At 49.0% G+C, this 26,734-nt stretch overlaps 1 protein-coding gene across 1 annotated transcript in view; it reads right to left on the bottom strand.

The window, feature by feature from the left end:
• Window positions 1–26,734, bottom strand: part of CFAP251 (cilia and flagella associated protein 251) — a 1,318,836-nt gene that overhangs the window by 1,011,168 nt on the left and 280,934 nt on the right. The window contains exons 5-6 of the mRNA XM_069619593.1: window positions 9,434–9,543; window positions 9,233–9,341 (exon numbers count right to left, since the gene is read on the bottom strand). Of these exons, the coding sequence (XP_069475694.1) occupies window positions 9,233–9,341; window positions 9,434–9,543 (219 nt within the window). The remainder of the gene's footprint in view (window positions 1–9,232; window positions 9,342–9,433; window positions 9,544–26,734) is intronic.

Here is a 26,734-nt window from a genome sequence, read left to right as displayed (position 1 = left end):
ACTGTCGAAGAAGGTTTCAATGTCCGCAGTGGGAGCATATCAGCATTGGTGTAAAGTGTTTCGTAGAAGGAACGAAACTCATCGCTGATTTCCTGGGATGAAAGTGCCATGGGGCCACTGTTCTTTCGATGGTGGGGATATGGGGAGCTCCCCTTTCTTGGCGGATTAATCTAGCTAGGAGGCGGCTGGGGCATTCCCCTTCCCTGTAGTTCAGAGCGATCTGGGGGTTGTCAAGGAACGTTCGTTCGCGTTCGGCCTGTTCCTGGAAGGTATCCAGTGCTGCGCCTATCTCGCCTAGGCTGGTCGGAGAGGGGGACTTGGTGTTACTAGTCTTGAGCCCAGCGAGGAGTACCTCGCTCGCTTCGATGGTCCTACAAGAATGCCTGCATCCTTGGATAGTGTGATACCTCTAATGTAGCCTTTCAACGACTCCCAGAGGGTGGCCTGGGACTTCACGGTCCCTGTGTTCAGTGTGAAGAAATCATCGATGCTGGACCCAAGTTCAGATTCCAATACTGTATCTAACAGAGCACGTGGTTTCAGTCGCCATGTGCGCATTGCTCCAGTGCCCTCGCTCCATTGCAGTGAGACAGTGACTGGGGAGTGATCTAAGAAGGTTCTATGAAGGATGGTCATCTGCACAATAGTTCTCATAAGAATATTAGAAACGAACCATCTGTCAATGCCTGAGTGCGAGTCATGAACAGAGGATTAAAAGGAAAAGGCGCGAGAGTCTGGGTGCGCCAGCCTCCATGCGTCTACCAATCCCAGTTGTGTCTGCACCTCGATGGTGGCTTTAGCGGCCTTGGTGAGCTGGCGAGGCCTAGTGCCAGACGGATCTAGGTCTACATCTACGATGGTATTAAAGTCTCTGCCCCACAGAATGGGAATGAGGGGGAAGCCCAGCAACAGGGAGGAAAGGTGTGAAAAGAATTTGAGGTCGTCAACATTAGGACCATAAACGTTAAGGAGAACTACCTCTCTCCCTAGGAGAGAGCCAAATACTAGGACATAGTGACCCAAGGGCTCTATATGCTTTACCTTATGCATACATTTGAGGGACTTGTGGATAAGGATCATGACCCCTCGGTACTGGGTGGAGTAGGTAGTGTAGAAGCGCTGGGGACCCCATGATCTAGCGAACCCGTCGCACCCTTTAGATAATGAGCGGGTTTCTTGTAGAAAAAGTACCTTCACCTTGTGGCGTTGCATGTACAGTTGTAATTTACGCATTTTATTCGGCTTAACCAATCCCCTGATGTGCCAGCTCATAAAACCAATACACTCATCCGCCATCAAGACAGTAGGTTTGTATCTGTGAAAGCATGCCCAGGTGAAAATATGCTCCGCTGGTTGTCAGCCAGAGGTGAAGGGATGACATACTGATATAGGTATCCAGCAAACAAACTGAATCAAGAGTCCTCGGTCGCGTGCCAAGCAGTATTTTGAACTTTTTACCCCTCCCCACCCGCCTCCACCACATCCCACTCCCAATCAGAGGGGTGAAACCCCAAGGGAACATCAACCCAACAGCAAATACGGCAGTTCTGCCTGAGGGCTGTGCTTGAGCCGGTGACGGGTGTTAATCCAGAGCGAGAATGAATTAAGCAAAGTGTATTGTACAATTCCAAAAGCAGGTATGAAGGTAGTGGAGACCGTGGGTGGAATCCGAACTAGTCTCAAATTGTTCCAACAAGGATGAAGTGTCATAAAGCCAAGCAGATGAGGTCAGTGCCGGTCACATGGGCAAGTGAGGGAGACTCCCCGTACGGGAGAGACCAGGAGTGTTCGCAAGGTTGACTTGAGACCTCCGTCAGCCTGGGCAGTGATCATCAATGAATTTGGAAGCCTCCTCTGGGATAGTGAAGAAGAACACTCGGTCCACATGCTTGATTCTCAGTTTTGCAGGATATAGCATAGAATACTTGAGCCCTAGCTCCTGTAGTTTTTTTCTTAATGGCTAGAAAGGTTTTGCGCTCAAGCTGGATAGCTACTGAGCTGTTCGGTTATAGATGGATCCTGGTGGAGCCAAGCATCAGTTCGCCTTTGGTTCTTGCAGCACGTAACAAAGCATTCCTGTCTCGATAGTTTAGGATACGTGCAATGATGGGACGAGGGGGAGCACCCGGCTTAGGCTTCGCAGCCAGAGAACGGTGGGCCCGTTCAATTGCAAACTGAGGCAAGAGTTTAGGGGAATCTAATAAAGTGAGCAGAACGCGCTCCACGTATTCCTCCATAGGGCCATCTATTTTGTCTTTCGGGACACCAATGATGCGCAGGTTGTTTCGCCTGGACCGCGATTCTAAGTCGCCATTCTTTTTGCTGATGGTTTGAACCTGTCTGGAAAGAGCGGCCACTTCAGCTCGGAGCACACCGATATCGTCCTCCGCTAGGCCGACCCTGATTTCTACCTCTGTCACCCTGGTGTCAGTCTTCTACATCCAGGCTTTAATAGAGCTGATTGTCCCATTAATATTATTGTGTTTAGAATGGAGGGCAGTGAACCCTTCCTTCATGTAGTCCATCATTCTCTGGAATTCCGTGGGTTCAGAGGGTCCGGCCAGGGGGGACTCAGCCTCCGGAGGGGATCGTTTGGTTTTGATGTACCTTTCATGAACATGTTGATGGAGTTCTACTTTTTGTTGGCCCCTTTGGTCATGACAGCTCTGGGCTTTCGTAAGATCGAGGTGAGTGACAGCTGGCGGCAATAGAGGATGGGGAGCGGGATCCCAGATGTACTCTGCAATCGCCAGTAACAGGAAGGAGTTTACGAGTGACGAATCCGAGCTGGTCGATGGGGTGCAGGACTCAAGGACTCACAGCAGCTGTGGAAGTGGTCCGGATGTGTAGTGAAGGCACAAGGGTGCCCGATGGAGATTGTGCATGGCTCATAGTGTTCGAAAGTGGAGCAGGCCCCCGTTGATGTGCCGGTATGCCATCAGAGTCTGGATACCGTTGGGTACCAAGGGTTAGTTGAGCACTTCGGGTAACAGTATAGCCGGTAGCCCGGGCCCACAGGTGGGCACCAGAAGGATGCCGTGGCCAATTAGTTCTTAAGGCTCGGGATGAAATACCTGGTGCGTGCCGTTGAAGGGAGCCTATTAGGATGCAGACAGCGCTGAAATGAATGGGTTGTGTTCTCACCCGTACAACACACACGGCTTCAGGGACTCAGATCACAGCGTGGGTGACCAGGGCTCCCCGGACAACAGCAGGAGGCCAGTTGTACTCTCAAATCGAGGGCGGCTGGTGACTATAGGCAAGTGGCGAGGCGGTTCCTCTCTGTGGCAGCAGTTTCAGTCGTGGTGAAGCAAAAACACTAAAACTCAGGCTCGTTTGCCCAGTGGAGAGAAATTACGGTATAGCCAATCAATTTGAAGCTTAGGCTCTACAGTCCGGTGTTGATGGATTAGCCGCTCCTCAGGCCCCCGCTGCGTGAGGGCGACTGCTGATCAGTAGGGTCCGTGGGAATGGAAGGTTAGCACCCAGTAGGCTGACACCTATGGTGGCTGAGTGTTGAGCAGGCTTCTTCCCCAGCCCAAGGAAGGCTGGTGGTGCCAGAGCAAGGAAACTCGTGTAGTTAGGGGGGCTGAAGGGTTGGGCCCCTCCAGTATAAAGTCCGGGGACTAGGGGGTCATGCTGCCACCTCTGTGCCTTTGGCTCGTGTGATGCAAGAGCTGGCTTACCGTGGCTGTGGCTTCACGGTCCCACGACTGGTGACACGAGCAGTTGCTCAGGGGCCCAAGGATTGACCGTTCAGGACAGCCACAACTCATGCAAGACCTCCAATCGTCTGCGCAGATCAATGGTAAGTGGCTTTGTATGAGAAGTCGGGTCGGCTGATAGCGGCGCACATGCAGTGATGAGGGCCCTGGGCAGACAGACTGAATGCGTGATGAGCGGAGCAGTCGTTCACCAGAGCAGCGAGGTCCAGGACAACGGCTCCGGAGGAGATCTGCCGGTATACCAAAAGGGTCGCTATGGATGATATTCTCTTCCTGCAAAGTTCGGAGACACTGCTACCCCAGAGCGTTGTCAGTGCAGTCCAGGGTCACTGCACCTGGTGTGAGCAATCTAAAGCAGAAGGACTGTGGAGGCTCCTCCCACGATAGGGCCGCAGCCGCAGAGCCTCTCAGGTCGTTGATAGCCCACGTGTCATGGAAGTCCAAGGCAGGTCGCGGTCTCAGTCGGTAAACAAACAGAGGGAGATAGCTGCGCCTCAGGTCCAGCGTGGAGACCGGTGTTTGGTCAGCTGTTGCACGGTGCCATCAGGCTCCGGTTCCGATGGTCTGCGGGACGAGTCATAACAACAGCAAGGATGTTTAAAAAACTTTAGGATGTTGCTCGCAATGGAGCAGCACACTTAGGCGCCCATTTCCTGCACGCGCAACAGCGCCCCCAGGCTGGTATTATTTACTACTATTGTCACACTCAGCCCTTTTTCTCACCTGTTTTTCTCTGGGTTGAGTCTTCTTGGGAGATCTTTCCTTCTTCCTGGTTTTTCTGGACTTGTACAGGTAAGGGCGCGTATCCTCTGGGTCTGGGTCCAGTGTGAGGTTCGCTGTCTGCCTCAGGAAGCAGGGTAGAGTTCAGGACCCAGGAAGGAAGCACTGGGGCGGAATCCAGGAAATGAATAGGAGCGTAGATTCAGAGTTCGTAGCAAGCAGGGAACCCGCTAACACGGGACAACAGGGTTGTGAAGGAGGAAAGAGCCAAGAATTGCGAGAGCAGTTCAAGGGGGGCAGCCTGGAAGGGAAGGACAGAAGAAACTGGAAAGGGCACTCACGAAAAAGGAGCAGTAACGATAGCAATCGCTAACAACACGGAACAGTAGTATTGAGACGCGCAGAGCTGAGGGGCATGCCTATTTTCTAGAAGGCAGCGCGTCCAGCGTAAGCGCTAGAGAGTGGCGTTCCTGTGCAGATGGCCATGTTGGAAGGATTATTGACCCGATGTTGCGGTGCATTATGGACCATGAAGTCCCTAGGGGGCGAAAGTGGCGATTCATGACAGCATGCCCCCTCCTAAATCTCGATCCACCGGGTTTACCTGGATGGTTAGATGTAATTTTCGCACCAAACGGGGAGCGTTCACGTTGGAGGTAGGTTCCCAGGTTCATTTGCTGGGGGGGGTTTCCTTTCCATTCCACTAAGTATTGGAGTCTGCCCCGTCTGTATCTAGAATCGCATATCCTGGCGACTTCATATTCAATCTGATCATTGATGAGCACTGGGTTAGGTCGAAGAGTTGATCTGGTGGAGGGTACATACGGTTTCAGTAGAGAAGTGTGGAAAACAGGATGTATCTTCTTCCAAGATTCCGGTAGCTGCAGTCGAAAGGCCACTGGGTTGATCAATTCCTTAATGGTGAAAGGCCTGTAATACTTGGGAGCCAGTTTATTTGGCCGCAGGTGTTTAGGTAAGAGTCTTGAGGATAACCAGACATTGTCCCCAATTCCATATAAAGGGCTGGGTATTCTCTTGGTATCAGCATATCTTTTGATGTCCGACCTGGCCTTTTCCAAGTGATGCTTGGCATCCTTATGTACATTCACCAGACGTTCAATCCAGGAGTCGACCGAGGGTACTGGGGTAGGATGGGGTAGGATAGTTGGTAGAACTGATGGCTGGTCTTGATGGCTGAGTGATCCGTGTTATTGTAAGCGAATTCGGCTACCGGAACCAAAACAGATCAATCATCTTGGACCTTGGCTGCAAAACATTGTAGGTATTGTTCTAGGGTCTGATTTACCCGTTCGGTTATACCATTGGTCTGAGGATGGTACCCTGAAGACAAGGCACGTTGGATGCCCAACATTTGACACATACGTTTCCTAAATGTAGAGATATATTGAGGCCCACGGTCGGAGATGATCTTAGAAGTCTGAATATATGCTTTAAAAATATTCCAGCCAATTCAAGTGCCGATGGTAACTTGTATAATGGGGTGAAGTGTGCCATATGGGTGAATAGATCAATGGTAACCATTATGGTAGTATACCCTCTGGATGGAGGTAGATCCACGATGAAGTCAGTGATAATTATTTCCCCAAGGACGCACCGGCAAGGTGGGTTTGAGGAGAAGCCCTGCAGGCTTTCTATTATCACACTTGTTTTGACTGCAAACAGTGCAGGCTTGAATGTACGCCTTTACACCATCGATCATCTTCGGCCACCAGAATTGTCTTTGAATGGAGCGGAGAGTGGCAGTAATGTCTCTATGCCCGGAATGAAAGGTATCATGACAGTGTGTTATGATCTTGGTTCTCAGTCTTTATGTGGGTATCACAAGTCTCTTATCCTGGAAGAGGTAACCATTCTTTGAGACTAGGTTTCATTGGTTGGTGTTGATATAGTCCTGCCAAAGATCAGTATGTCGTCCAGATACACTATGACGAAAAGAAACAGCATATCCGAGAAGACTCTGTCCATGAAGTGCTGAAAAACCGCAGGGGCGTTGGCTAGGCCGAAGGGCATGACCAGGTACTCAAAATGACCAAAAGGTGTTCTGAGGGCAGTCTTCCACTCATCCCCTTCCCTAATTTGAATAAGATGGTAGGCACCTCGTAGATCGAGCTTGTTAAAGATTACAGCACCTCGAACAGCCTCCAATATGTCAGAAATAAGGTGTAGAGGATACCGATCCTTAAGGGTACACTGGTTAAGACCTCGGTAATCCAAGCAAGGTCTGAGTTCCTTAGTGTCTTTCTTAGGCACAAAGAACAATGTGGCACCGGCGGGGGATTTTGAAGGACGAATGGTTCCATTAGCGAGATTAGTGTTCAGATATTCTCTTAGGGCTCTTTTCTCCGGTTCAGATAGTATAAATATTCTGCCGAATGGAATCACTGCCGAGTCTTCAGTGTCAATAGCACAGTCCTCAGGTCGATGGGGTGGTACTGATTGGACAATGGCAGTTGAAAACACAGCAGAATAGGATTGATAGATCTCAGGTACTTGAGTAATGTTGGAAACACCCAACGTTGGTTGCTCGGGAGTCTGGGAGTCCACTGGAGGATCTGGCACCAAGCCTTGGGACAAACAATGGGTCAAGCAGAATTCTGAACATAGAAATAGGGATCCAGCTGCCCAATTGATATGCGGGTTGTGCTTCTGGAGCCAGGGCATGCCTAGAACCATGGGATAATGTGCTGCTTTTATGATATCAAAACAGAGTGTTTCTTGATGGTTATTTATTGAGAGCAATAGTTCCTTGGTTTTGTGGGTGATGGGTCCGGAGGATAATGGTTTCCCGTCGATTCCTTCAACAGCTTGGATCACTCTTTTGTTTTCTCGGGGAATATTGTGCCTTAAGGTCTATTCATGATCTATAAATACTCCCATGGAACTGCAATCCACTAGAGCCAGGATGGGAAAAGTGTCTTTTTTGGTGGATGACAAGAACGTTTGCAGAACCACCAAAGTATTCTGGCTAGGACAAGTCAAGGAAGGAACAGAAGTGGAGCAGACATCTTTCTCCTGAAGGTGTGTTCTGCTCAAGATCGGGTGCTGCCGTTTCCCGAACGCCGGGGTGGTGCTATTGGGCAATTCCTTACAAGATGTTTAATCGGAAGCACAATACATGCAGAGTCTGGCATTGATTCTACGGGTGCTTTCTTCTGGGGAGATCGGACCCCGCAAGGAGCCAAGCTGCATAGGTTCTGGATCCGAAGAGGGTTGAGTGGTTGTTTCCTTGGGGCTAGGGTACTCCACGGTTGGCTTTGGGTTTGTGGTTTTTGTTTTTCTTTTCTCAGCCTTTCTTTCCTGGATTCGGAAATCAATCTGTAGTGACAAATCCATGAGGGCCTGAAAGGAACTTGGACGGGCCACTCTGGCTAGCTCGTCCTTGACTTCATCATTCAGACTTCTTCGAAACAGGGTGAAACTAGCCACCTGGGACCAATCAGCCTCTTTAGCCAGTTGCTTGAAACGAGTCACATAAGTAAGCATATCTTGATTTCCCCGTTAGAATTCCAGTAGTCTCTCCTGGGCGCTATAAACGACTTCTGGCCGATCAAACATGGCTTTGAAGGCTTCTATGAATCCATCGTAGTTGTCTAGGAGTGGGTCTCCTGCGTTCACGAAGGGGGTTGCCCAGGCTAAGGCATTGCCAGAAAGGTGTGATATCATAAACCCCACTTTAGCCCGAGGCGTGGAAAAATAGTAGGGTTTAAACGTGAAATATACCAGGCAGGAATCGAGGAAGGAAAGCAGGGAGCCATCGTACTTGTCCACTATACCCCCTACCAGGGCACTTTCCTTGAATGCCGAATCCCGGGACAATACGAGTTTGTTTTAGGGCTGCGTTTTCCGCCTTGAGGTTTTGAACCTCAGTAGTTAATTCTTGCATTCTTCTCATGAGGTCCTGGACTGCAGCCTCCAAGTTAGGCTCAATATCAGGTTCTGGGCGTCTCAAACTGTCACACTCAGCCCTTTTTCTCACCTGTTTTTCTCTGGGTTGAGTCTTCTTGCGAGATCTTTCCTTCTTCCTGGTTGTTCTGGACTTGCACAGGTAAGGGCGCGTATCCTCTGGGTCTGGGTCCAGTGTGAGGTTCGCTGTCTGCCTCAGGAAGCAGGGTAGAGTTCAGGATCCAGGAAGGAAGCACTGCGGCGGAATCCAAGAAATTAATAGGAGCGTAGATTCAGAGTTCGGAGCAAGCGGGGAACCCGCTAGCACGGGACCACAGGGCGTGATCTGGGATTGAAGGAGGAAAGAGCCAAGAATTGCGAGAGCAGTTCAAGGGGGACCGCCTGGAAGGGAAGGACAGAAGAAACTGAAAAGGGCACTGACAAAAAAGGAGCAGTAACGATAGCAATCGCTAACAACACGGAACAGTAGCGTTGAGACGTGCAGAGCCGCGGAGGCGTGCCTATTTTCTAGAAGGCAGCGCGTCCAGCGTAAACGCTAGAGAGCAGTGTTCCTGTGCAGGCAGCCATGTTGGAAGGATTATTGACCCGATGTTGCGGTGCATTATGGACAATGAAGTCAATAGGGGGTGAAAGTGGCGATTCATGACAGCTATAACCTCCAGTCCAGTCCTAGAATATTTGGGAAAAGTGCTTTATTTAGTAGGGACTGCAAATTTGGGGAACTTTCGTCGCCCGTCGACCTTTTCCTCTGCAACTTTATCACTGAATACCCTAAAAATCAATCCTAGGTGTGTACATAAATCTATCCTGGAAAACAATTGCACACAATCACTACACATGTGGCAGTCAAACAAGGCCTTTACCTGTTCTTTTCCACCACCGACTGTGGCCATATACATTGCATTATGGGACAGAGCAATGGCAACAACTCCCCCTTCTGGATGACTGTCAAATATCGTTTGCACAGGAATTCTGCAAATTAAAACACAACCATTCAGTGTCTAGGGCATGGTTATCTGTACAACAGGATGTCTTAATTTGGTTGTATGCAGCTCAACACTTACCCCGAAAAAGAATCCCAGATAATGATGAGACTGTCTGGCCCTTTGTCAGCTGTTACAATCCATCGTCTGTCTTCACTCACACAAACACAGGTGATTGAGCTACAATGGCCCTAGGAAACACAGAAGCATTCCTTAAGTCAAATGAATCCTTTTGAAATGTCATATAAATTGCTTATGCATAAAATATCTTTTAAATCAGAGTCTGCGTGCCACCACAAGAGCCCACATTAAGTAGGTAAGGAGGGATGCTTATAGCAATAAAAGGTTCAAAGATTCCTCTGGACCAACCTAATGCTCACAGCTAATATGTAATCAAGCATTCATAATGTCTGATCTCTATTACTACATTCCTTAATATTTACTTCATACTACTATATATGAACTCAGTCCTTATTTATTACATCATCAGAATGCAGTATGCAGTACATAAGCCAATGCACTTCGGATCAATGTCCGTCTTCAGGGCTAGAAACTGCATTCAATGCATATTTGCATGTCGAACTGAGTAGGGATGCTTGCCTTTCTCCACGCAAGGATCACTTAGGTAGGTAAAATCAATAATGCACAGTTTTAAGGTCCCTTCATACAAAACTAATCACTAATTTAAGGTTTGTGATCTGGGTGTTTCTTTGTTGCCAGCATTTATTTTCCATTTGTATTTGTATTTGTATTTTATTGATTTATAAAGCGCCTTACGCCAAAGCGCTGTACAAAGAACAACATGATACATAAAACATGAACGATAAACTGTTGAAGCATAACAATATGAATCAATCAAACAACAAAACAATGGAAAGAGCAATTAACTGAAAGGGGAGGGGGGAAAGCGAGATGGGACAGGTTGGGGGTGGAGTGAAGGAGGAGGAGGGCAAGAGGGGGAAGGGAGGGAGGAAGAGGGGGGTAGAGGAGGGGAGGGGAGAGAGTCAGGGAAAGAGAGAAGAAGGGGGAACCAGAAGGGGGGTAGGGGATTCAAGGAGGAGGATGGAGAAGGAGAGATTTCAGGGAAGTGCCGAATGAAGGGAAGGTGGGGGAAGAACGGATGGCAAGAGGAAGGGAGTTCCAGTGTAAAGGAGCCAAGAGCTGGAAGGAGCAAAAACGGGAGGTGGCATAAGGAGGAGGAGGTGAAGTGAGAAGGAAATGGTCAGCAGATCGGAGGGAACGGGAGGGAGAGTAGAAGGAGAGAAGGGAGGAGAGATAAGGGGGGGCAAGACCATGAAGAGATTTGAAGACAAGACAGAGACATTGAAATTTAAGTTGGGAGTGAAAAGGAAGCAAGCCAAGGTAGGAGAGAACGGAAGAGATGGAATCACAGGAGGTAAGGAGACAAAGGGTGCGTACAGCAGAGTGGTAGATAGATTTAAGAGGGGCAAGGTGAGAATTAGGGAGTCCAAAGAGTAAGGAAGAGCAGTAGAAGAGGCGGGAGAAGATAAGGGAGGAGATTAAGAGTTTAGTAGCGTGGAAAGTGAGAGAGGGGTGGATTTTGCGAATATTGAGGAGGTGGAAGCGGCAGGAGCGAGAAGTGAGGGAGATGTGTTGGGAGAAGGAGAGAGAGGAGTCGAAGAGAACGCCTAGGTTGCGAGCCTGAGAAGAAATAGGGAGATTGGAGGGAGGGAAGTGAATGAAAGGGGGAGGAGGGGGAAGAGAGATAGAGGGAAAAAATAAGACTTCTGTTTTGTCAGTGTTAAAAGAGAGAAATCGGGAAGACATCCAGTTCTTGATGGCAGTAAGGCAGGAAGAGAGCTGTAGGTGGAGGTCAGTTGAGAAGGAGGAGAAGGAGAGGAAGAGTTGAGTGTCGTCGGCATAGAAGTGGTGAGAGATGCCAAACGAGGAGATAACAGGGGCAATGAGGGAGGTGTATAGAGAGAAGAGAAAAGGGCCTAGAACAGAGTCTTGGGGTACGCCATAATCAAGAGGATAGTAAGGAGAGGGCCGGCCACCCCAGGAGACTGTAAAGGAGCGGGAGGAGAGGTAAGAGGATAACCAGTTGAGCACGGAGCCTTTGAAGCCAAAGGAGGAGAGAGTGTGAAGTAGGAGGGGGTGATCAACAGTGTCAAAGGCTGCAGAGAGATCAAGGAGAATAAGGATAGAGGATTGTTTAGTATGGCGGGCAGTAAGAAGGGAGTTCAGAATAGAGGTGAGAGCAGTTTCAGTGGAGTGTTTAGGACGAAAGCCTGATAGGGAGGGTGGCAGGATAGAGAAATTAGTGGTGAAGGATGAAAGTTGAGAGTATTCAAGGCGTTCGAGAAGCTTGGAGAGGAAAGGGAGAAGAGAGATAGGTCTGAAATTCGAGGTGAGGCGTGGGTCAGCAGAAGGTTTCTTTAGTATGGGGATGACCGTGGCATGTTTAAAGGCAGAGGTAGTGGAGGAGAGACATATGTTGAAGAAGGAAGTGAGGTAGGGGACAAGAAGAGGGTAAATCTTGGGGATGAGAAGGGAAGGGAGAGGGTCATTAGGGGCAAACGTGGGATGGGCTTTGGATAGGAGGGTGGAGACTTCAGAGGGGGAGATATGTGAGAAGGAGGACATGCAGGAAGGGGGAGGAGGGGCAAAGAAGAAGGGAAGTCCGAGGTGGAGGTGAGAATTTTTTGCCAAAGGGAGACAATCTTAGAAGAGAAGAAGTTAGCAAAGTCAGAAGGAGAGAGTGAGGAATTGGAGGAGGGATCAGGAGTGGGGGGAGAGAGGAGTCGAGAGAGAGTTTGGAAGATGCGGGGAGGGTGAGTCGCTTGAGATTGGAGTAGGTTAGAGAAATAAGAGGATTTAGCTGAGGCCAGACAAGAGTCGTAGATGGAGTGATAAGAGAAGTAAGAGGTTTGGTTAGATAGCGAGGGGGTGTTGAGCCAGAGTCTCTCGAGACGTCTGAGAAGGCGTCTCAGAGAGGAGATGAGGGGTGAGCCAAGGTTGAGAGGGTTTCCGGGTTGGGCGGAAGGACGAAAGCGGATAGAGATAATCAAGGGAGGATGAAATAGCAGATGAAATTAAATAAACATTTATTTAATGTTTTTATGTAACATGTGTAAAGGAACTCATTGTGGCAACAGTCAAGACAGACACAAGTGATAACAGTTCAAGCGTGTTTATTAATGTGTATGAAGGTTGTAAAAATGCCTAATCTAAGCCTAAATCTAAGATGGAAGCAAGCGTCGACCATCAAATGAAAATAAGGCAGTCCTTGTGGCGTTGTGTCAAAATAAAAAGGCCTATGTCTAGAAACCTATTGCCAAACCTTACAAATAATATAAAAAGGGTGTGGGATAGTTTTCAAGAAAAGAAAGAAGTGTTCACAAATAATATGTCAGGATGCAGTATCCTGAGACTCCCTTCCCCATGTTTTGAGCACGGGGTAAGGTGGGAACTTGGAGCACGGTACACTCTCGAACTTCCCCAGCACGAGATGACACTTGCACTTGCAGCTATCATGGCAGTCGATGGCCAAGTCTCGTTTCTCTTGAAAGTCTCTTGCCTTAGAGGGTCTGACATATTCAAATAACAAAACAAAAGTTCCTTCAACAAAATGAAAGTTTGTTTCCTGGTTTTACTTAGGGTGAGGATTCTTCACCCATGGGTCCCCCTCTTCCGGCCGCTGACCCTTGTTCCTCGGGGTGTTGGGTGATCACTTTTCAACCCCTGCATCTCCCTCTTCCGGGTTCTGATCGTAAAACAGTTCCTATCGATATCAAGGCCTTCAGTGGTTGCCCTTTCTGGTTTCGAGGGCCTGATAGGTTTACAACAACTAAAAAACACAAAGTTCTGTTCCACGTATTTCTTGGCTGTTGGCTTCACCCCTGGGTCCCCCTCTTCCGGGCGCAGACCCCTCTTTGCTTTCAGCCTCCCTCCACCAGGTTCACTATGGCTTTTCCAGCATTCACCAATCTTAATGTCTTTATAAACAGTTCACTGTGGACATCCCTCGGCCGGGTTCATGTTTGTCAACACACTGTTTCTTGGGACTTTAAACTTTGCCCCCTCTTCGTCAACATCCCTCTTCCGGGTTCACTCTTGCCAACTTCACATCCACATTTGCTTTCAATGTTTGTGGGATTCACTTCCCTTGCTTTCTCATGAAGCAGGATTCAATTCCCTTACTTCCTCTACAGTTCTTAGTTCAAAGGCAGGATTTTGCTTGACCTCTTTATTGACCACTTTGACCTATCTTGGCAGCTCTCAAACGGCCTTCTGGTGTCTGTAGTTTCACTCAGACAGGGATCGACCAGAATTTCTCGGAGCAGCACCCAGGTGGTGACGGTCCCCTTCTGCAGCTGGTTTCCCCTTTATAATTTTACAGTTCGTTGAACTTCTTTCACTTTGCGACTTTCATTCACCACAGCCCAGTTCTTATCGGCTCTCCCCTCGACTCACACGCTGTTATGAACCGCTTGGCTTTCCTTGTAACTGGAGTCAAGGCCAGTACCACGGTAGCAGGAGTCTGCCTAGCTCCAGCATATCAGCATCAATACGCTCCGTGTACCATTGACATCTGCTGAAACACACTTGGGCTATTGTCCTCGGTCTTACATTTCCTTTTGCAGAGGTTTTGCTGGGTTTTGTCGAGAAGGGCAAGGTTTTGTCTGTCCCGTCAGCCTCTCAATGTTTTCTGCCTTTCTCCTCCACTTGAACTGCCAGGTCTGGATAGCTGTCTCGTCGTGCGGTCTGCCTTGCTTGCCGTACGCTCTCGTGCCCCACCTTTTATCCCTGTGGGGAAAGGAAAGGGCTGTCAGGTCAGGTGTGTGTGATTTAGATCAGTTGCCTGACTCTGCCTGACCCTTGGGTCGGGACATGTTAGTTAGACAGGTTTATCATTAGTCCTTTGTCTGTTACAGTGTAAGGAAGTGTTCAGGTTGGAAAAGGAGAGAGGTAGAGTTTGTAAGTGTTCTGCGTGTGTAACGCTCACCTGATTCTCGCAGAGGCGCCGGTCTTGACTGGGCGACTACCGTATCTTCAAAGGTGATGTGTAGCACCCGGTTGGCTCTTTGGGCTGGACCTCTGTGCACTGTATGCCTGACGTGTAGAGTAAGATGTCTGCAGATAGAAAATATGGGGTTAATGAACTGGGGTTATTGGGATGTCCCTATCTCTTTCCTCTTCTCCTCTCCTGTAGACCCCCAAAGGTTAACGCTCTCACCTTAGGTAAGTGAATGCCAAGCTCTCCATCTGCCTCGGGGCAGGGTGCTGTAGCCAGTTTCTTCACTGGATAGGTAGCACAGGCCTCTTGACTTCAGAGGACTGCTGTCCGTCGTTTACTGCACGAACGGTAAGTTTCGAGTCATTCAAATGTCTTTTTAAAGTCTTTAGTAATGATGTCTCTTGTTTTGCAGGGTTCCGGCGATGGCGGATGACGGGCTGAAGTGAGTTGAAGATGGAGCCCGTGTGATGAATAGAAGCGCCTGGAAGCACGTGAGTAAGCGCTTGTTGCCTGTTTCACGATGCGCTCTAACTGTCTTTTTATTTTGCAGGTACGAGTTCGGAGCGGCTGCAGGGTGCCGGAATACCCACTGGATTAGATGTGGAAAGGAGTAATGGCACGTGAGTATTAAAGTTCCGCAATGTCTTTAAACGCACCTTGTTTTGTCTTTCAGATGCGGATGCAGCGCCGAAGGCCTCCGGAGCGTGCAAAGAGTTGGTAAGCTTTTGTCTTTCAGATGCCGGAATGCAGTATGAAGACCTCCGGAGCGCACGAAGAGTAGGTAAGCCTTTGCCTTTCAGATGCCGGAATGCTAACCTGTTCTTTCTTGTCTTTATAGGTGTTGCTGAAGACTGGATTCAGGATGGTAAGCCTTTTTCCTTAGGCCCAGGACTGGATGCAGAAGACACGATGAGCGTCCTGCTGCAGAGGGTGCAGAATAACGCAAAGCAAGATTCATCCACCGGGTGTGGTTTAAATAGCCTCCTGTAGTGCTTAGGTGTCTCCTTCCACAGCCACGCCTAAGTAAGAAAAGAGTTCCTGGTAAGAAAAGAGTTCCTGCCTTCCAGAAGAGTTCCAGTGTTCTAAATCTAGGGAGTGGCTCCAGCCCCACCCAACAGGAAAAGTAGTTCCAAACAGAAGAGGATCAGAGGCTCAACTGGCAGGCAAGTAAGCAGCATGGTCTGCTGCAGGTAAGTCCACCCAAGCATTATGAGCCCGGCGCTTCCAGCGCTGGGACTGGGCATATTTATGAGCCTGGTGCCACTGGCGCCAGGACTGGGTCCAAAAGGTCCCAATTGGGACTGGTTGGCACTCGGAACCTGGGTTATGGATCTGCTTCCAAGGGAGTTGGGAAAACCCTGACCTTTTGGAAGCAGAGATCATGACAGTACCCCCCCTCAAGGCCCCTCCCAAACCGGGCTTCTCCGGGGGTTTTGGCTTGTCAGGAAATGTTCGGTGAAATCTTTTGATTAGGCGAGGAGCGTGGACATATTCAGCAGGTTCCCAGGATCTCTCTTGGGGGCCGTAGCCTTTCCAGTCAATTAGGTAGAATAGTTTAGATTTGGAGATCTGGGAGTCCAGAATGCTTTTGACTTCAAACTCGAGTTCTCCATCCACTAGGATAGGTTTTGGAGATTTGGTTAGTCGGGTTTGAGGTTGCACGGGTTTTAATAGAGAGACGTGGAAGACCGGATGTATCTTCATGTGCGGGGGCAAGTCCAACTTGACCGCTACTGGGTTTACTATGGTAGTGATGGAATAGGGACCAAGGTATCTTGGGTTGAATGTGCGTGGCCCTTTTAGAGATAGATATTTGGTGGATAACCAGACTTGATCCCCTACTTGATAGTGAGGGGCTTCCTTCCGATGTTGATCTGCTCCTTTCTTGTATTGTTCTTTAGCCCTTTGAAGGTGAGAAACAGCTTCCTTAAAGGCTTAGGTGATTGTAGAATGCAGGTAGTCTACTGCTGGTGTTTCAAGATCTTGGAGGGGATCCAACTCCGAGGTTCGAGGGTGACTGCCGTAGAAAGAAAAAACGGGGTTTTCCCAGTTCCCGAATGGACAGAGTTATTGTAGGCATACTCGGCTATCCAAAGGATATCTTTCCAAGTTTTTTCAGTTTGTTGCAGCATGCAGCGTAAATACTGTTCCAGAGTTTGATTGGTCCTCTCGGTTTGTCCGTCGGTCTGAGGGTGGTGACTGGTCGATAGTCTCACATCAATTTGAGCCGACCGACAGCAACTTCGCCAAAAATGAGAAATAAATTGACTACCTCGATCCGAAATTAGAACCGAAGGAAAACCGTGCAGTCGGACGATGTTTTCGAGAAATTCTCGGGCCAGAGTTGCTGCTGTTGGCAAGCCTTTGAGCGGAATGAAATGCGCCATCTTGGAGAATAAGTCCACGATTACTAGAATCGTATTGTATCCGGAGCATGGAGGTAGATCGGTGATGAAGTCCATAGAAAGCGTATGCCAAGGGCGAGGTGGGATGTCAATAGGGCGTAAGAGGCCTGCTGGTCTTTCCTTTTGACTCTTGTTTTGGGCGCATACTCCACAGGACATTATAAAGTCTCTGATATCTTTTTTCCAAGACGGCCACCAGAAGTAGTGCTTGATCTTTTCTGAGGTCTTGGCTATACCGGGATGACCTTCCATTAAAGAGTCGTGATAACAAGAGATTACTTTTTTCTGTAAATCTGTGCTGGGTAGGTATAATCGTTCTTGGAAATACAATAAGTTGTCCTTTACTGCAAAGTCCTTTCCCTGCAGATGCCAATTCTGTATATCTGCTGGAGTTACAAGTTGCCTGGCTTTATCCTTAACTTCCTCTATGGATTCTGTGGCGATTACACCCAGAATTCTTTGTTCGGGAATGATTGTACAGGTTTAGGGTTGATCAAGTGTTCTTCCACTCCCATCCGGGAAAGGGCATCGGCTTTACCGTTCTTTGTACCAGGTCGATAGGTAATTATGAAGTCAAACTCGGCAAAGAATAATGCCCAACGGAGTTGTCTAGAGGATTGGGCTTTTGCGGTTTTCAAATATTGCAGGTTTCGGTGATCCGTAATCACAGTAACAGTGTGTCGGGCCCCCAGCAGATTATGCCGCCAAGCCTTAAAGGCAGACTTGATAGCCAGAAGTTCCTTGTCAGTAATCGTGTAATTGACTTCAGGAGGCGAGAATTTGCGGGACCAAAATGCCACGGGATGCAACTGATTGGTTACCGGGTCCTTTTGTGATAGAACTGCCCCCATGGCAAGGCTTGAAGCATCAGTTTCCACGATGTAGGGGAGTTCGGGGCGAGGGTGTTTTAAGATTGGTGCAGAGATAAATTTAGTCTTCAAATCCTGGAAAGCTTGTTCCGCCTCGGTAGACCATTCAAAACGTTTGTTTTTCTTTAACAAGGCAGTGATGGGCTGGACTATTCGAGAGAACTCGGGGATAAACTTGCGGTAAAAGTTAGCGAAGCCTAACATGCTTTGCACACCTTTTACGGAGGATGGTGATGGCCATTTGAGAACTGCATCGACCTTCTTTGAATCCATACGCACTCCGCCAGGTGATAATATGAATCCCAAGAATTCAACTTCAGTCACGTTGAAAACACATTTTTCCAACTTAGCGAAAAGTTTGTGTTGACGCAATCTTTCGAGGACCATTTTCACGTGTTTCCGATGTTCAGATTCCGATGAAGAATAAACGAGGATGTTGTCAATGTAAACAACAACACATACATCTATGAGCTCTTTGAGGACATCGTTCATAAAATATTGAAAGGCGGCCGGGGCATTGCAAAGTCCGAAGGGCATGACCTGATATTCAAATAGCCCATACTTGGTGCGGAAGGCCGTCTTCCATTCATCGCCCTCTTTTACTCGTACCAAGTGGTAAGCTCCTCTAAGATCCAGCTTTGTATATATGCATGCTTTTCTGACTTGGTCCAGGAGTTCAGGGATCAAAGGTAACGGATATCTATTCTTAACGGTGATCTGGTTCAGGGAGCGATAATCGATACAAGTTCTAAGGTCTCCTTCCTTTTTTGGAACGAAGAACAAAGCTGAAGAAGCAGGGGACTTGGAAGGACGAATAAACCCATTTGCCAGGTATTGATCCAGGTATTGTCGAAGGTGAAGGTTCTCAGGCTCGGTGAGGGCATAAATTCTACTACAAGGAGGAGTAGATCCAGGTATCAGGTCTATCTGGCAGTCATAAGACCTATGAGGAGGTAGAGAGTTAGCCTGATCCTTCCGGAAAACATCTTGGTATTCTAGGTATTCGGGAGGTAACTGGGGAGTCTCTGAAGAAATTGCGGCCAGTGCAACACCAGGTGGAGGGTGACAAGTAGAGACACATTCTGGAAACTGGACCGTTCTTGCTCGCCAATCGATCAGAGGATTGTGTTTCTCTAACCAAGGTATTCCTAGAATAATCTGAAACTGAGGGGCCTTGATCACATCGAACACGATCTTCTCATGGTGTCCATCTTGACTTACTAGCGTCACTTCTTGAGTGGTATGCGTTACTGGCCCGGAGGCTATCTCCGTACCATCCACCGTAGTAATGACGTCCTTTACAGCCTTGGGACAAAGAGTTAGATTCATCCTCAAAACCATTTCATGATCCACATAATTGCTGATGGCACCGCTGTCGACGTAAGCTTCAATTGCATATAATCGATCCGGATTATCAGGGCTAATGAGGACCATAGGTATCACGAAATGCGAGGTCACGGAACTGGTTTTTACGCTCGGCAAGAGGACCTCTATTCTTGTCGGGCGAGGTCGTTTCCCTGCTCAGAGTTTGTAACTTTGGTAACTGCAGCTCCTACTGCCTTCTTGGCAGGTTTCACCGGACAGTCTCGAAGAAAGTGCCCTGAGTTTCCGCAATATAGGCATAATTGCAACTGTATTATCCTGCTCCCGTTGTGTTAGAGGACCTTTCAGACCCCCTATTTGCATGGGTTCCCCGGAGTCTACTCCTTTGGAAGGAGTTGGCGGTTTGGAAAATACTCGAGCATCAAACTTGGAACGATCGGCCTTCCTGTTCTGCAGCCTGTGATCTATTTGAACGACCAAGTCTATATAATCCGAACAGTCTTGTGGGGGATTCACTACTTGGGCTAAAACGTCTTTGAGCTCTCCACGTAGACCTCTATAAAACAGCTAATCCTTTTGTCCTCAGGCCATTGAGTTTCCACTATTAGTCTATTGAAAGATGCAATATAAGCCAAAAGGTCTTGATTACCCTGTCGCAACGAAAGAAGCTCATTGTCCAAGGCCTGCCCCTGTGAATGTCTTGCGAACAGTTTTTCCATACTAAGCTGAAAGGCTTGAAAATCATGGAGAACCGGATCATCTTGATGAACTAGAGGGATCGACCAGTCTGCCGCATTGCCACTAAGGTACGAAAGTACAAAAGCTACTTTAGCTTGATCAGTTGGAAAGGCTGCTGGCCGGCATAAGAAGTGCAACCGGCACTGATTGATAAATACTGCAAACCTCTTTGGGTCACCAGAAAATCGCTCGGGCGGGGCCAGAGGTACATTCCCAGGTAGGTTGATCTGCACTGGATTCATAGAGGATGTTGAAGGAAGATTTGCCCCTGATGCGGGTAACAGGGTCTGTCCGGCTTGTGACTGTAGCACTTGTCTAGCAAGATTGTCTGTTCTCTCCTTGGAAATAATTAGTTCCCTTCTTAGAGCATTCGTTTCCTGACGAGTTGCATGCACTTCTGCCCTTAGTTCCCCAAGTAACCGGGCTAGGGGGTCAGTATCCGAGGTTTCCATAGCGCCTGGGCGAGAGTTTTGCGGTAGGCTTTGCGTTCTGTAACGCTCACCTGATTCTCGCAGAGGCGCCGGTCTTGACTGGGCGATTACCGTATCTTCAAAGGTGATGTGTAGCACCCGGTTGGCTCTTTGGGCTGAACCTCTGTGCAGAGATCATGACAGCGTGGTAGGATGGGGAAAAAGTGTCATATGGAATTATAGCTTTTATACCAGGATGTTTGATAAACTTAGAAGGGTGAGATTGATCGGATTTGTGAGACAGACGGGAATGATCGGGATTGTTATCGTGAACGGAACAAGAGGGATTATGGGAACGGTAATGTTTAATCCATGTAGACTGGGTGGTCGGGAAAGAATAACCAGAGGGATGTGGAAAAGAAGGATCAGGAGTATCCGCGTACGTAACAGGGAAACAGGGATTCTGGGATATATACTTTTTGGGTGCAGACGGTTTTGGGACCTTAGAGGATTGGTTATATACAGAGAGGTTGTTGGATCTGGGTGTGATAGTTTTACTGGGAGGAAACGAGCCAGATGTATTATACCCCATAAAGATTTTAGGGATCTCGTCCTCCGCTCCTTTTTCCTCTCTGATGTCATACCTCATCTCACCTGGGATGTTCTTCCAAGTATAACCCCGGGATCCCCCTACCCAGGTGATTCTGATTCGCTCGTCCACCCCCAGGGTTGGGATCTTAGAGCGCCAGCCCTTCCCATGCCACCTGAGTAAGGGATTCTCGAGGTCCACTCGGGAGAATACCCTCAGGTTTCTCACACGTCACAATGCATGAGAATACCTTGTCTAAGCACCATATTCTTCATCTGTCTTTTACTCTTTAAGGAACAAATCAGAGTCTTACAAATGACCCTGAACTATTTCCCTTATACTTTTATGCCCCAACTCATGTAGGATCAACTGGATACTGGCATAGAAACTATGTTTTATATCTCTTGAAGTTTGTACCACTGTGACTCGGTTCTTGATTTGCAACAAAGGCCAAAATTGCAAGTTGCAAGCTACTAGCCGGGTAACAGATGGCTCTCTACCCCTTGCATGAATGCCAGTACTCGACACAGAGTGCAACATTTCTCAGATGCCAAGAGTGAATTATCACTTGCCAATGCGAACACTTTTATGGCCTGTTGGCAATCCTACAAAAGAAATAAAAAGATAGAAAGGGAAGGAGGTAAAGAGGTTAAGGGAATGTGAGAGGTTGGAAACAGATTGAGGAGGAATATGGTTTAAGCAGAACACAATAGGAGGAGAAAACAAGCATCTTTCTCAACTTCAGATGTCACACTTCAAGTCCTTAGAAGGTGATCATCATTGATAATGTTTAATACCACAATTTGAATGCATATTTTATCTTGCATTTGGCTGGTAAATCTTTAGATTAAATCCCTTACAGATGCAGATAAAAGAACAGTATACAGCACACAAAATACAATTAAAAGCAGCAAGACGTAATTTGCAAGCAGGGACCCCTCTCAACCTTGGGTGGTAGTTAGCACACCAAGACATTGCCAGAACCGATTCTACCCCTGAGTTTGGATGTGGGAGTTAAGGGGGACCCCAGTCCATGACTCCCCAGAATGCCTGACCTGTAGTATGGTTGGTACCAAAGTCCCATCCACAATGCCTACTAGCCTCGGTCCTGGCCAGGTCTTCTCGGTTTCCTTTTCAGAACTATCCGTCCCAGAAGCCTCCAAGTCAGTGCAGCGAGAACCCAGGCGGGATCCAGAAGACCAAATAGGGTGCTGAGTCTTAGAAAAAGGTTAAGTTTAAATCTTACCATGTTGTTTGTGTGTTTCTTGGAGGGATTTTTTTTAAATATGATGGTAAAACATTTAAAGGTCTAATCTCCCATTTAAGATTGTAAAAAAGTGTCGTGTCTCCCAACATTCGCCACCATCAAGACTCACGTGGCCTACGTGTCCCTGCAGGCGAGCGGCGAGGGTCTCCTGCCAAACAGAGGAGACCCGTACATCACGGCCCGAGGGATCTTCGCCCTTTCCTTCACTGGCACCTCCCATGGAGGTTTTCACACAACTGGCGCTGCCGATTGGGCACACACAGAACCGCACGTCACGTGACAAGGCATCCACAACGGCCTTCGTCATCATCACGGGTCACGTGACACAGACTACTCACGTTCCCCTCCCGTGATGTGATCACGTGACCTTCCACACAAGCTAAAGGGAGCAGAGAAACACGGAAGCACCGCTTCACAGCTGCTTCCTTCACGGACTGCTTTGGCGTTTTTTGGATTTTGCTACCTCGACTACTTGATCACGGAACTGTACACGGACTGCCTCATTCTTTATCCCGGATATCACGCTGTTTGTTTGCTACTGGTTTCTTGACTCGGAATTGCTCACTGGACTGCCTACGGATATTCCCTTGAACACTGAACTTTGGTTATTGACCCCGGAACTGCCTATTGGACTGCTCACGGATTGTCCCACGTATTTGCCTCGGACCAGTGCCTGCTGTACCCCCACTACTCCACCACACATCTCAGGCCACCCTCTCCTTCACTTTCGGGTAAGCCCCTTTTCTGCTATTCTATCATAAAGGCTTTGTTGTCCATTCCCTGTGTTGATTAACCCTCCGTTGCCTTACAGTGGTCAGGGGGTCTTTGGCGTTTCTGGTTCCTGATAAGACGACGTTCTCCACCTGTGGTTTCAAGCGCTGCACGGGCTGTGTTATTATTTCCTGCCTGGGTGGTGCTTGGGGTCGGAGGTGGTAGGACTAATCTGCACGACCACCAAGGGCTAGACAGACTGTGAAGCCTTTCTTTGGTCGTCCGGGTTATGAATATCTCGGCCGAGGACCCTGTGACCGCTCTAATGCAGGCAGTCGCGGCCCTTCGGTCAGACATGGCCGCAGCCACGACTGCCATTCACCATCGCCTTGACGCCTTACAGAGTGCCCGTCACCCCTTGCCCGAGGACACTGACTTTGGGGACGCCCCAGCTCCTGATCCTCCATCATCCACTCCACCCCCCATTCCTACACCCATGGTTCTCCCAACCCCGTTCCCACTTGCAGCCCCGGAAAGATACCAGGGTGACCCAAGGAAGTACCGAACCTTCCTAAATCAATGCAAGCTCCATTTCCTATGTCGACCCCAGGCATTTCCGGACTCTATTACTAAGGCGGCTTTTCTCCTCTCTCATTTGTCGGGGGTAGCGGCCACCTGGGCGAATCCCTTATTGGAAAATGACCACCCTGCTCTTTACGATTTTGACCTCCTGGTTAGTGAGATGGCCAAAGTGTTCGACACTAGATACAAGGCACATTCCCGGGATCTGGAATTACTCGATCTCACACAGGGCAAGCAAACACTCATCGAGTACATCGCTCGCTTCAACCAACTCTCTGCAGAGACCTCATGGCCGGAGAACAAAAAAGCCATTGTGTTCTACAGGGGCCTCTGCAGTGCAATGAAAGATGCTCTTTCTGTGGTTCCCTCTCTCCCGGCCGTTTTTTCGGATCTGGTGGACCTAGCTCTGCAGGTGGACGCTCGACGTTCAGAGCGGAGGGCAGAAGCCGGGTTTTCTGTGCAAACACCTTCTTTGGGGGACACAAAACCCGAACCCATGCAGATAGGGGGAATACGTAGTCCGATAACCCAGGCCGAGCGAGAGCGCAGAAGGACAGATAATGCCTGTTTCTACTGCGGCATCAATGGGCACTACGTCAAGGAATGCCCCCGTCGCCCAAGAAACAAGAATCCGGGTTTTCCGAAAGCTCGCCCTTGAGACCGGGGGGACGGGCGAGCGTTTCTTTGACCCCCACTGAGCCCTCATTCGGTCCCATTAGACCCATCGTTGTCCAGGCTCTCTTGAAACCCACCGGGAACTGCATTCACCCAGTACAAATAGTAATCGATTCAGGAGCCACGGGTTGTTTCGTAGATATCACGCTAGCCCATCGCCTCAACCTGCCTTTGATAACCAAGGAGTACCCAGAACCCGTGCAAGCGGTGGACGGGACCTCCCTTGCTTCGGGCCCGATCAAGCATCAAACCGCTCCTTTAGAGGTGGTGATCCAGGACACTCACAAGGAAACCATGTCCTTTGATCTCATCGCTACACCACAATTCGGGATCATTCTAGGTATACCATGGCTTAGGCAACACAACCCGTTTATTAACTGGGGTACTGGACAGGTCTCCTTTGAGTCTGAGGTCTGCCAACATTACTGCTTAACGGAACCCGAAACTATCTCCAACCCTGCTAGTGTTCTTGGGGCCTTGACTGCTTTACACATGAACGATGGGGACCATCCGGTTGCAACGCCACATACCGTTGGAGCCGTTCAGGCCGGGATTCCCAGCGAATACCATGACTTCCTGACTGTTTTTGACAAGGCCTCTGCAGAAGGCCTGCCACCCCATAGGCCATATGATTGCCCTATTGATTTGTTCCCTGATGCCCCGATACCGAGAGGTAGGATATATTCTCTATCACAGTCGGAGGAACAGGCCCTAAAAGAGTACATACAACAAGCCCTGCGGGTAGGTCATATCCGACCCTCCAATTCACCGGCTGCCAGTCCCATTTTTTTTGTCCCGAAGAAGGAGGGTGACCTACGACCCTGTGTGGACTATAGACGTTTAAATGCCATCACTGTGAAGAACCGTTATCCCATTCCCCTCATCTCCACGTTACTAGACAGGTTAACACATGCATCCATCTACACCAAACTGGACCTCCGGGGGGCATATAATCTGGTTCGCATGCGTCAGGGGGATGAGTGGAAGACTGCGTTTTGCACCCGACAGGGCCTTTTTGAATATACGGTAATGCCTTTTGGCTTATGTAATGCCCGAGCCACCTTCCAGCGCTTCGTTAACGAAGTATTCAGTGACATCTTAGACGTGTACGTCGTGGTCTATCTGGATGACATTTTGATTTTGTCCCCTTCTCTGGAAGACCACATCGTCCACGTTAGGGAGGTTTTGGCCCGTCTACACAGAAACGCCTTGTTTGCCAAGCCCGAAAAGTGCCTGTTTCACACTAAGGAGGTCGACTTCCTGGGGTTCCACCTAACGCCTGGGGGTCTATCAATGAACCAGTCAAAGGTTCGTGCCATCACGGATTGGCCTGCTGCAAAGACCCTCAAGCAGTTACAATCTTTTCTGGGTTTCGCTAATTTCTATCGGAGGTTCATTGCTGGCTTCTCCTCCATAGTGGCTCCCCTTACCGCTCTTACCATTCCGCTGGTTCCGTTCTCTTGGACCCTGAAACATCAGCAGGCGTTTGAGGAGCTGAAAACCAGATTTGTGACTGCTCCCGTGCTTCAGCACCCGGACCCTGTACTCCCATACATCGTGGAGGCGGACGCTTCCTCTTTTGCTTTGGGTGCAGTCCTTTCCCAACCCTGTCCGGCCACTGGTCGTTTGCATCCCGTGGCTTTTCACTCACGGAAACTCACCCCAGCCGAGTTGCATTATACTGTCACTGAGAAAGAATTGTTGGCCATCAAGGACGCACTGCAAACCTGGCGTCACCACCTCCTTGGGGCCTGGCACCAGACCACGATTTATTCCGACCATAAGAACCTGCAGGACCTGGCTACCCTTAAATGCATTAATAGCCGACAGGTGCGTTGGCACCTGTTTTTCGCTGCATATGATTTTGTAATTAGGCATAGACCGGGTGCTGTCCATGGGAAGGCCGATGCACTGTCACGTTCACCGGGGGGGGAGTCTCTTCCGTCCTTTCCTGCCACGTTGCTCGAGGGGGGTCATGTCATTTGTGTCTGCACACCGTCCTCGTCCATGCAGTCCACCATCCGTCATTGGGTCTCCCAACATCCACACGCACTGGCGGAATGGGATCTGGTTCTTCAGGAGGGGTTACCATTTATCCAAGACAAGCTCTTTCTTCCCACTACCGACACACGCAACCAAGCACTAGAATGGTCACACGATGCCGCCATTAATGGCCACCCGGGGCAACGTCGCACTCTGGAACTGCTAAAACGCTGGTGTTGGTGGCCATCAATGAAACGTGACGTGGAGAACTATGTAAACACGTGCTCAGTGTGTGCACAGGGTAAATCACGCAGGGGTCGCCCACTGGGGTTACTCCAGCCATTACCGATTCTCCCCAGACCCTGGCACACTATCTCGATGGACCTCATCACGGACCTGCCACGCAGGCAAGGTTTCGACACCATCTGGGTAGTGGTAGACTCCTATACCAAGATGGCACGCTTTGTACCTTGTACAGGGATACCCTCCGCTCCTACCCTGGCCCAGTTGTTTTTCAAGTCTGTGTTTTGTCTCTTCGGTCTGCCACAGATCATTATATCAGATCGTGGGACTCAGTTTACTTCCCGTTTCTGGACAACCTTGACCAAGCTACTCGGCATTGATGCCCGCTTTTCCTCAGCCTATCACCCGCAAACGGATGGGCAAACTGAGAGGGTGAACCAAGCCCTCGAACAGTACCTGCGCTGTTTAACTCTCCAGTACCAAGATACGTGGCTTAACTTACTACACCTGGCAGAATTTGCCTATAACAACTCCCTGCACTCCTCCACTGGCTTTTCTCCCTTTTATTCCATGTACGGCCAGCATCCCCGCACCCTTCCATTTCCT

Source organism: Ambystoma mexicanum, chromosome 10, assembly GCF_040938575.1.
Source record: "Ambystoma mexicanum isolate Mex_15411 chromosome 10, UKY_AmexF1_1, whole genome shotgun sequence".
NCBI lineage: Eukaryota > Metazoa > Chordata > Amphibia > Caudata > Ambystomatidae > Ambystoma > Ambystoma mexicanum.
Note: the sequence above shows the minus strand (reverse complement) of the source record. Positions and strands in the feature narration are given on the sequence as shown.